General features: G+C 31.1%; 1 protein-coding gene across 1 annotated transcript; it reads left to right on the top strand.

Annotated features, from left to right (window-relative positions):
* The first annotated feature begins 4858 nt into the window (after positions 1–4858).
* Positions 4859–7427, top strand: LOC128157877 (uncharacterized). Its single transcript, XM_052820539.1, has 6 exons — positions 4859–4910; positions 5585–5696; positions 5880–5938; positions 6075–6476; positions 6583–6676; positions 7262–7427. The coding sequence occupies exons 1-6, from the start codon at positions 4859–4861 to the stop codon at positions 7425–7427; spliced, it is 885 nt and encodes a 294-aa protein (XP_052676499.1).
* The last annotated feature ends 3857 nt before the right edge of the window (positions 7428–11284 follow it).

Genomic DNA, 11284 nt, shown 5'->3' with positions numbered 1-11284 from the left:
TGAATAACCACAATATAATGCTTTTACATTCAGTTAACAACAATGTGACTGAAAAATAACCAAAAGTTGACTGAATAGCATATTTATGCCGTCCGGTCAAGATCTGTTGGTTACATTTTAGTTGCTTTAATGGCAGAGCTTCGTTCGTGAACTTACCAGTATAAATCGATGATTTAATGGAAACCATGTTGACTGTGTACTGGAGCATTCTTGGCCACTGCTCAAAGGACCTTCGTTTTTAAAAGCTATAAAGCAACCTTTAATCATTTAGATTGACATATTTTGTTTAGTAATAACCAGACTTACCTTTGCGCCAATTACACTTTCAACGGTATAAAAAGGTAATGAAGGCAATTCATTAATTAGTTGCATTAAAGTTGCATAGAAAATCATTTCACCCATTCAAAAATATTTTTAGTTCTTTAATATTTACTCTTAAATAATTATCAAAATTATCAAAAGACGTACCTGTAGTTTGGGAGACAAGGAAAAGTATTTATAACAAGAATATCTGTTTTCCTTATATGTTAACACAGTAAATCATTTGTAAACTTATCATTATGACAGCATCCGTGAATTGGATGTACTTTTTTTTCAACCAGAAATACTTTTATTAACTATCCCATTCCTAGTAATTAAAAAAAATGAAATTAAAATAGTGTTTTTTTTCTTTTAAAGCAAACCGCAAATATCATTTAATGAGTTCTTGTAAGTGAATTATGCACTACATAGGACATCGAGACAGTCCTACCAAATCGTTTCAATAATCTTCACTTGAATAATGTGATGGTTGTAAAAAGGAAGTAAATATACAAGATACTGTTTCCTTTTCAGTTCGAAGATGACGGTGACAGCCACACCATAAAGTACTGCATTTAAGGAAATTGCATCTCAAAACAACTTCATCAAATATTTATGGCTCAAATCGCAATGCAATTACAGTTACAATTATTACACCAGACAACAAGCAACCTAATCAAGTCATTTTTTTCGCAAATTATGAAAAAATTAGCTTCACAATAGATGTCTTACATGTAGGTGTCTCTGCAGATGCTTTTTAGGTCATTCAAAAGAAATACTTTAAAATGTTTTACTCTAAGTCTCTGTTGTTATTTAAAGTGGTACATGTATGCTCTTGAGTGTGTAAGAGAGTCAAGGAGCTCGGTGGTCAACCATTAAATCTACCTAAGATTTTAAGATATGATTTCTTACCCTAACTAAACTTATATTTACTAAAGAAAAAAAATCAATAAATTGTAACTTTTAAATTTGGGTATTTTCTGATATATTTATATAGAGGCCTTATTAAACAGGATATCAAAAAAGTCTAAAAATGGCCACGACCTTCGAACCCTTTTAAATTCAGGAAGACCAAGCTTAGAACACAATTAAGTTAAAGCAATATTAGCTGTACTTTTTAGAATTTTATTTTGTTCTAAAAACCTGCTAGTATGCTAAGTCTGCATGTAACTTAAAATTATATGAGATATAAGGTTGGGAAAAATCATTAATTTTTGTCAGAGGAAAGATATTTCTTCTAAGGAACATATAGCAAATCAATTTTTGTACAGGGCGACAATAATTCAATTTTGCTCTAATTAAGGCTCCTTCACGGCCCTTTTCACAAAAATTTGGCGAAAAGAAATTCAAAAACAATTATATTTTTGTCATTTAAGTAGAAAATAATATTTTCGTTAAAAAATAATTCATCATAAAAATTGCAGCTCACATTGCTTTAAGAATATTTTGAACTTAAGTGAAATGTCCTTATCATTGTGATTCTCTTCGTTACACAAATTAATTGACATCTAATCTTTGAATATTTGGTAAATCATTTAAAAAAGTTATGAGTCATATTCAAACTTGGTAAAAAAAAAATAAAAATTTTCATTTATCTTTTATTTTAAACGCATTAACACACTCTATAATGCACGGCCTATTTGTTTCTGTAAATAAGTTTAGTTTCATTTTTTCTAAGTAAAAAGAAAAAACATTCAATTTTAAATCGCATGCAATATTTTAAAAAGTAAATAACTTTTATCATACATTACATCATAACAAGCAATATTAAATAAAGACGTTTTATTCATTTACTATCCTTGAATAATAAAAAAATGTATTTTGTAAAGTTTGTTGAATGCAATCAGAAATAATATATACCTTACCGTGCCCAATCATATATGTGGTACAATGATTTTATTACTGTTTGACTTTGCAAAGTACGTTTTATTTACAAATACACATACTATATTATAAACTTTTGAATAAGACACTGAATATGCATTTGACAAAAGGGTTTATTCATTTTTTGTTAACAGTTATTTAACACATTAATGTATGATTAACTATAAGTATCAGTTTTCAAACAAATTATTTTTGGATGAATAAATCGATTGAAATATAAAATTACATACTTAATTTGTACCTAAACTAAAATTCTTGGTGTTATATATGTATATAAAGGACTATGTGCGCCCCCATTTATATGTCTGTCATTTAATGCAACATTTAACGATCAATCAGAATCCCGAAACCGAATGTATTTAATCGCATGAAGAACTACCTGGTGGGCAAATATCAACCAATAACATATTAGCAGTGTTCAACAAACTGAAATGCCGCAAAGCTCCGGGACCGGATCTTGTTACTTATGAACATCTAATTTTTGGCAGTGACCTTTTGAATATGTGTCCGTTAAACTCTTTAATTCAATTGTATATATCGGGAAAATCCAAAAATTCTAGAAACATGGATTCATCGTACCATTACCATTATACAAGAAAGGAAAAAACCTAAGACGTCTTGCAATAGCTACAGACCAATTGCCCTGTTGTCGTGTTTCCTTAAAGTTTTTGAAAATGTTATCAATTCAAGAATATCAGAATTTGCTATTGACAGACATTTCCCCTGCAGACAACAGCAAAGTATTCAAAAGCATCTTGGGTATTTAACCGCTTCCTTCAATATGCAAGAAACTATATACCATTCTTACCCTTTTTAGATATCTCAAAAGCTTTCGATACAGTCAAATTACGCGAAATTTGTATATCTGGAAAACTTTGGTCAATCATTAATGACTGTCATACAACCACAACCAGTGCAATTTTTGTCAATCATACCCAGCCAGACTGGTTTCCCGTGTCACAGGGTGTACGACAAGGTGGAGTTCTGTCAACCGACTTATATCTTGTTTATATTAATGAACTTGTTGTTGACCTGGAAAAGTTCTGTACAAATGCTGGTATTTTTAGTATAACCAGCAACTGTCCATCTCTTGCTGATGATATCGCGTGTATTGCAATAACACCGACGGCGTTACAACGCATGCTTGATGTCTCTTACGAATATTCCAGGAAGTGACGTTTTTCTTTCAATGCCCAAAAATCGTGCACTTTACAAGTCCGCTCCAAAGACTCCAAACTGGATTTTGATTATGTATGGAAACTTGGTGATACAATAATTCTATGTGCTGACAACTATAATCACCTAGGCATTATTATCAACAGCAAATTTACACTCTCAAATAGGATTATAACAGCTTGTAAAAAAGGACAAAAATCATATCATGCTCTGAACGATATAGGCTACAACTATCTTAACCCGCTTACTTTGTCACACCTCTAAAAGACGATCGTTCTTCCCACAGTCCTCTACAGCTGTGAATTACGGAGCAATCTATCTACTAAAGATCTTCAACGCCTAAATGTTTTTCAACATTTTGTTTGCAAAAATGCACAAAATCTTCCGACCAAAACAAGATCCGATATCTGTGAAAGTGTTTTCAACGTTTTACCTATCAAATCGTAAAAAGATATCCGCAAAATCTTTTTTCTTAGCCGACTCTGTCTCACCATTCTCTTTCAAAGAACATATTCTCAACATGCTTATTTTCATTCCAGGAGAATATTTCCAATAAACACCGAAGATATATTCCGGATGTCATCAATATTTTGTCCACTTACAGTCTTACTGAATACCTACAAACGTGGCTTCATGATTGCTCATTTTCATCAACGCAGACTTGGAAAAAGATGAAGAGATCTGCTGTATCTAAGCTACACCAAACAAACTGTAGCATTAGAATGATAAATGACAATGATTTTTACCGTTTCAAATCCATTATCAAAAACCAAACCCTAAATTTCATCTGGTATATTTCGTCCAACGCATACGCAATCTCTCGTTATAAATTTATCTGCAAGCTCCGGAACAGACTTCTTTTATCTGCAGACTATGCGACACCGTTTTCGTAGACATTTTTAACATATTGCTTGTTGTTGCCCCTCTATTTATGACTAACGTACATAACGTGGGATCAGATCACCAACTCCTTCGATATAACCTCTCCGTGGAATCTCTGTGTCATGTCTAAGGACGATATATTCTTCTTCCTTCTAGGTGGACAATATTTCGCATAGTTGGCAGAAAATACCTACGTGCAGTTCGTATATTTAACTTTCGTTACATCCGAGACACTGCTGCACGCTACAATCGGACCTTCAAGCTCAACCTAACCAAATGTTAGCAGCATAATCTGTGTATGTGTTTGCCCTCCTCCTCCGTGTAGGACCTCCCCCCTTTTTTGTTTTTGTATATATGTAAAAACGTATGCTTTGTATTATAATTATATGTGTTGCATGTATGCATAATTGTATGTTCTGAAATAATCCTTATATGAGGGAAACAAAGTATGAATGATCGAATGAATAACCGTTTCTTTCATTTCCTCCGTAGGAGGGATTTCCCACGTTTTACGTACATCTGTTGTCCTAGCAATTATATTTGTTATACACTTGTGATACGTATATGCATCATATTAGTTGAATAATTATTGTATAGTTCTGGTATAAGGAATTAAATGACGCTTGTTTACAAGATGTGTGTCGCCAAAAAATCTATTTTCATAACTGGTAATGTTGGTTTTTTTTTATATCAATTTATATAGTATTTGTTTTTAAAGAAATATGGACTTTGGTTATTACACATTTTAAAATTTCAATATCAATATTAAGTTACTTGTGGTATGTTTAACACGTAATTAAAAAGGGTTTGAAATTGAAAGCCACCATACACGCTGTCTCTATGACACTGAATATGAAAGAACATTTATGAAAAACTCGTAATGTTATTCAGTTTATTATAATTTATAGTAGATACAGACTTTGCATTTTCTGCAATTTTAATGATAAGAAACTTAACTGTAAATAGTTCTGATTAACAAAATGCAGATTACTGGGTCTATTTTTTGATAAGACGAAAACCTGCTATTAAAACAATGACATGTAATACATATGTAAGACAATTCCTATTCACTGACTACATTTTTTTTTTACATTTTATATGATAGCGATTACCTGAATTGAACAATAATGTCTTTAACAAAACTGATAAGTGTTGTTCTTTTTTAAGTTATTGCTAATCAAATGATGCTGTCAAGGGTCGGTAACGCATTTTTCTTTGTGATACTCTAGCATAGCCGTATACATGGTTTAGTTAATTAATGCAAATTCATAATCATATAATGTCATTTATTTATACATGTAGCTTGTCTGATAAAAGTGCCAAAAACTAAATGTGGTTTTAGTTTTAGTCCTAAGTGATTTGCTGCCGACATCAACCAAAATCGTGTCATCTGGACCTACTTGTACCCATCCATGGAAAAAAGATTTTGGTTTTAAAAGAAATGAATCTGTTAAGTATGATATACATGATCATAATTATGAAGAAGTGATAACAACTTAATTAGTTTTATCGGCGTGTAATCCACTTAAACAACTGGCGAACAATCACAATGTCACGTTAAAATACACACAAACCTATTTTAAATAATTATTTATTACCTATAAAATCAAAATAGATATCATAATATTCTATTACAGAGCATCATTAAAGAACTTACCAAACATTCTAAATGAATTTCTAGATATAGAAAATCAAGGTTTGTAAAGTACTTTTTTGAATGTAGCCTCTTCTAATTGCAAAATGCTTTGGCTTTAGAAAGAGGTTGGTTTATAAATCAGAATTATCGTCTTAACATGTATTTGAATCATATTGTTTGCCTTATCTTTTCATAGAAGATAATTTAAAAACAGGCTTAGAAGATCCTATCAACATTTGCATTAGCAGTGTGGACTGTAGATTATACACAGTGTTGGATAAAAATAATACCAATTCATTAACCTTTTGTGTTGTTACAAAGAAAGTGACAAAATGCTCTGCGATTACTTGCACGTGTCCTGACACACGTAATCGACGATCTATCGACACATTCCATGGCCAGGACAGAACAAATTCTGATTCAATATTTAAGATCACGAATCCCATATGCAAATTCAAGTTCATTTACGATGAAAGAATCTGCGATACAGCACAAACAGATGTCACATTCACAGAAAATAACAGTTTTGATAATCCGGTGAAATACACCACTGCCATGGATAAGCTTTTAAAGGAATATAACATCAAACTGAAAGAAGGTGATAATTCAAAGTTTGGAAGTTTCAAATTATAAGTATTACTGTGATTTAAAAAACAATTTTGTAAAGATAAAGTCACAGCAATTGTCTTGTTATTTTCTTTCAGGAAATACTACTTGGTTATATTTTCAGATTTTTGCAATCGGAGTCGGAGTAGGGACTGTAGTTGGAAGCCTGACAACATTTATTTGGTTTAAATGGTATATGCAGAATAGCCTAATATTTATGACTAAAAGTTATTGTTTGATAAAATGGAGAAAGTGTGGTTAAATCATTAAGTTGACACAAGTTGTCCTACGTTAACATTTATTAATACATTAATTATTCACATTTTCAATCAAATTCAACGGTTGACACAAAATAAATATTTTGTATTCTGTCCACTAAATGTTTTCAAACATATCTGGAAATTTGGCTGAATGACAGAGCAATGACATTCAGTCACCATTAATTTGACTGAAAGCTCCTGTGCGAAAAACTGGTTATGGGTAAAAAAAAAAGTTGATTGAATTTAATTGAAAACGTTTATTTATAAGACCTAATTAATGAAAAATGAATTTACATTTTTGTTAATAAAAAACAACATGATTGTTTTTATTTGACGGTGGTTTAGTTAAAGTAGAACTCATCTATTCTAGAACGTATATGAAAGATGTTTTCATGACTCTGTGTTATGGTCTTGTATATGGTGTTAGATGTATCAAACATGATGATCACAGCAAATAATAACATTATAATAAAACAAAATATTTATACATCTATGAACATATTTTTCTTAACTAAAGGAAATATTTGCTGCCTAAAACCTCATCAGAGGTAAATGGAACATACAACAAGGAAACCATTACAACGGTTATACATGATGTCACAGAATACTCAGAAATTCCAGAGGACAGTAAAACAATCTATTATGAGGTAGACATCTTAATCAATATTTATGCTTATTGTTAGGTGTAATGGCAAAACAATGCCTCTTTCCTATTTAACAATCGTATTTCTTGTTTTAGCTTAAAATGTAATATTGATCATGATGACACAAGAATATAAATGAACTAATTATCATTATCTTGTGTTCAGATAGAGAGGAGCTATTAACGTAATCCGATGGCTTTAACACATCAAGTTTTCAGTCTTGTTACTGATAAATGGATTAAAGTCTTTAATTTTCCTCTATGTTGTCAGAGGATGTTTTTGATGGATATTGTTGATGCATTCCAGTAAAATGTGTAAAAATTTAATTGGAAACGTTCACAACTAAGTAGAAGTACGGAACACCAAAGTTTTATGACGTTTTTACCTATAATGCAGGATTTATTTAGAAAACGCAAATGTCACATATTTTAATTGTGTTTTTAGTCGCAACCCATGTTTTTTGAGCATGAAATATCAATAATAGCGCATGTACTTTCCGTTGAAAAATGACGCTAAGGTTATTTTAGCAAGAGCAGAGAGAGTACCTAAAGTTGGATGGTTCAGTGTATTTAATTTTTGTTACTAAAAAAGATGTGAGGTTTTCAAAATTTATTAGTGGTCGGCCGCGAGGATAAACATTTTTATTATTTATCAGTAGAAAATAAACCCAGAAGTGCTCATATTTTAAATTGATGTCAAATGAAATGTAATAGGTGGAGGTTAAACATATGTACCCCCCCCCCCCCCAAAAAAAAATTGCACTGTAAAAAAATTCAGTCAGAACGAAATATTGCACTTTAGGACAAACATCATAATTGATGGTCATAGTGCCGCTATCCTTGAACTTTACTTTGGATAACATAAGATAGGATATTGTCATAAATGGTAAAAAAAGTACCTAGAAAGAAGTTACCGGTATTAATCTAACATTATATAAATAGTGCCTGTTTGGGATGGTAACTGTTGAACCGACGCGAGGCGGAGGTTGACAGTGGTTTTCGAGGGGTGTTAATTTCAACAGTTACCCTCCCAAACAGGCACTATTTATCTTATTGTACTGAATGTTTTATTTTTAAATTTTTTTTTACTGCTTTTATATAGATATAAAGTGAATTCTACGGCGAACCGTACGTGCATTAGTTACGCGCAAGTAACAATTCGTTGTGTTACCCTTTGCCAAGTGTGTTGCTAACGCTGAGGGTAATAGAACGGATTACCAACTGAGTCTAAACCAATCAGGTTTCAGTATTTAACATGAAAGAATGATAATACATACTATCCTGTCATGCACACATAAACAGAAATACAAAAATAATATATATTAGATTACACAAACTTGACTGTTAATAACAAAACTGATTTACTAGTACTTTGAAAGCTGCAAAACAAATTTTATCGATTCACAAATTGTAATAAAAACCACTTTTTACGCAGAAGTGTTTCGATTTTTTTAATTCCTCATTTTAAATTTCATCGAATATAACGGAAAAGAAAGCTTTAAAGTACATACGTTCGTAGAAATAATATTACAGTTAGATATGATGGATGCAGGATAAAATAAGGATTTACTTGTAATCTATTCATAGCGACAACGTATCATTGAATTCGTATGATTTGCTTATTTTGTTGTAATAATATGAAAATTTACGATTGAATTGCACCAAAACAATTTTGACTTCAAGTTTGCATTTTACAGCCAATAGAAGATTTTCAACACCACCACCACCAAGAAAGTTTAAGAAATGCAACTCATTCGAAATTCTGCGCTTCTCCTTCTTTAGTCACTCATGTTGATATGTGTGAACATAGCTTTAAGAGTGAAGACCAAACGAAAGAGGAACAGGTGCAGCACATGGAGCAAAAGAAAAAGTTAAAATTATTATTTTCGGGTAATTCAAAAAAGACGGATGGTATTGCTATTGCCAACAATAAAGTTAATTCTTGTGATCGACAGGAAAAAGAATGTTATAAAGATGTCGCCAATTTCCGTGCTCAGGATGATTACATGGTTCCTTTACAAAACACAAATATAGAAACAATCCAGGAAAATACGATGGAATATCCATGTGTTGTTGGTGCAACGTACCACTCGCCTAAAGAAGAATGCAAAATAATGACGCATACTGCTCAGGAAGATTATATCAATAGTAAATCAGTTCATTTTGAATTGAGTGCTGCTTCTGAGAATGAAAAGGTATTCAGTATAAAATACAACCAGATAAAATAAAATAAAACTTACTGCTAACTATTTGTTTTTATAATTTGAGTTGATCGTATTTGATCTTCTTGAATTACTCAAAGAATGATTCCCTATTCGTTAACTACCGTACATTATCAAGACTTGACATAGTGAGCAAAAATATAACAAAGTTTTATGTTGTGTTTCATTTGTTTGCTTTTTCTATTATACAGTGCTTTAGATCTTTTGATTCAGTTAAAAATGTTCCCACGTGAGCAGTGATTGTATGATATTCCAATTTTTTGTTCTGATAAAAATATGTTGAAGCTCTTGGTTCCGGAATTTACCAATTACCATTGTGAAAACCAGGATAAAAAGGCCGTTGGAAGCAAAACATGTTATCCAAGAGGGAAATGGTATAATTTTTTTCAACTTTTATTATTTTATTTGTAAAATGTACAAGTATTATAAAATATGAGTTTGTTTCACATAAATCATTAAAAACCCCAATTCAATCGCATTTCATGTGACAACAAGAATAAAGCAATATCATTGTTACAGCTGCATCAGAATGCGAGAAGGGAGACGATCAGCCTACTGAGAATGTGTATTTTGAATTGAGTAAAACTGATGATTGTTTATCATCATGAAAACAAAAACGACGTGAATCTGAAATACATGTATGCGGAACCTTTCTATCAAGAAGCGGTTCTAATTTAATAACATTGACACAACTTTAAAATGTCGTACAAGAATGGAAGTTGTTTAACCCTGTTCATTTACAAGGGGGATTTTATTAAGGCACTGTATATATAAGAAAACAATATTTTATTATCAAATTTTCAATTGTTTCCTGAATTAACGAGAAAGTATGCGTAAAAATTGTTCAGATTAATGTTTGCTCTGTAATATATTTTTGATTTTGTCGTTTGTTTTGCAATAAAATGTATATTGTAATGTAATTTTCTCTTTCTGATTAACTTAAGGTGGACCAAATGTGCTTTGTCTTATAATGAAATAAAAAAAATGTATGTGAACATCGCTTTATTACTTTGCGTATAACAGCAGTATTATGTAGTGCATATAGAACGATTGTAATTATTTAACTTGATGGTGTTAAGATATTAAATATTACGTTATTATTAACAAATAAATGTTTAAAGATGCATATAATGCACAACATTAGACGTTAAAAGTGATAAAAAATAAGAAAAATATTGAAAGAGAAATACAAAGAGAGCTAATAGGAAAAGGGTAAATAGAGATGAAGACGGAATGATACGAGTTGGGTAAACAGTTAATTGTTTTTTGGTATCTTTTTAGAATAAACATGTTGGACGCATAAATGCTGCAACATTAGCTTTGGATGCAAACAGTATTTAATCTCCTCTATTATTATATTTATTTGGTATATAATTCCATGTAAATGTTTGTTCCCTTTTACAGGTGAAGGCTTTTATAAGCTCCTAAATTTGTAATATGTATTTTAAAAGACGAACATGGGTACACTAAACAAACTTCGGTGTGTCCTAGCAGACTACGGTTTTATTCAAATTTTACAAAAGTAAATGAAAAAACACATAACTGTTAAATACGTACGAGTAAAATCGATATAAGAAGTAAAATAAGACCTGCCCTAAATGTTAAGATATTATTTTTTAAGCTAATAATTGTTACTTAGTCATGAAAACTTGTATGAGTTTTAGCTTTTCAAATT

The sequence above is a fragment of the Crassostrea angulata genome, chromosome 8 (genome assembly GCF_025612915.1).
Source record: "Crassostrea angulata isolate pt1a10 chromosome 8, ASM2561291v2, whole genome shotgun sequence".
In the NCBI taxonomy this organism is placed as follows: Eukaryota; Metazoa; Mollusca; class Bivalvia; order Ostreida; family Ostreidae; genus Magallana; species Magallana angulata.
The sequence above is the reverse complement of the archived record's forward strand: the minus strand, read 5'-3'. Positions and strand labels throughout refer to the sequence as shown.

Excerpts from the sequence above, each read along its gene's own strand:
- LOC128157877 (XM_052820539.1), top strand. The coding sequence starts at position 4,859 with ATGACGCTTGTTTACAAGATGTGTGTCGCCAAAAAATCTATTTTCATA. Across the intron at positions 5,939-6,074 it reads TCTAGATATAGAAAATCAAG|AAGATAATTTAAAAACAGGC; the intron begins GTTTGTAAAGTA and ends ATCTTTTCATAG. Across the intron at positions 6,677-7,261 it reads ACATTTATTTGGTTTAAATG|GAAATATTTGCTGCCTAAAA; the intron begins GTATATGCAGAA and ends TCTTAACTAAAG.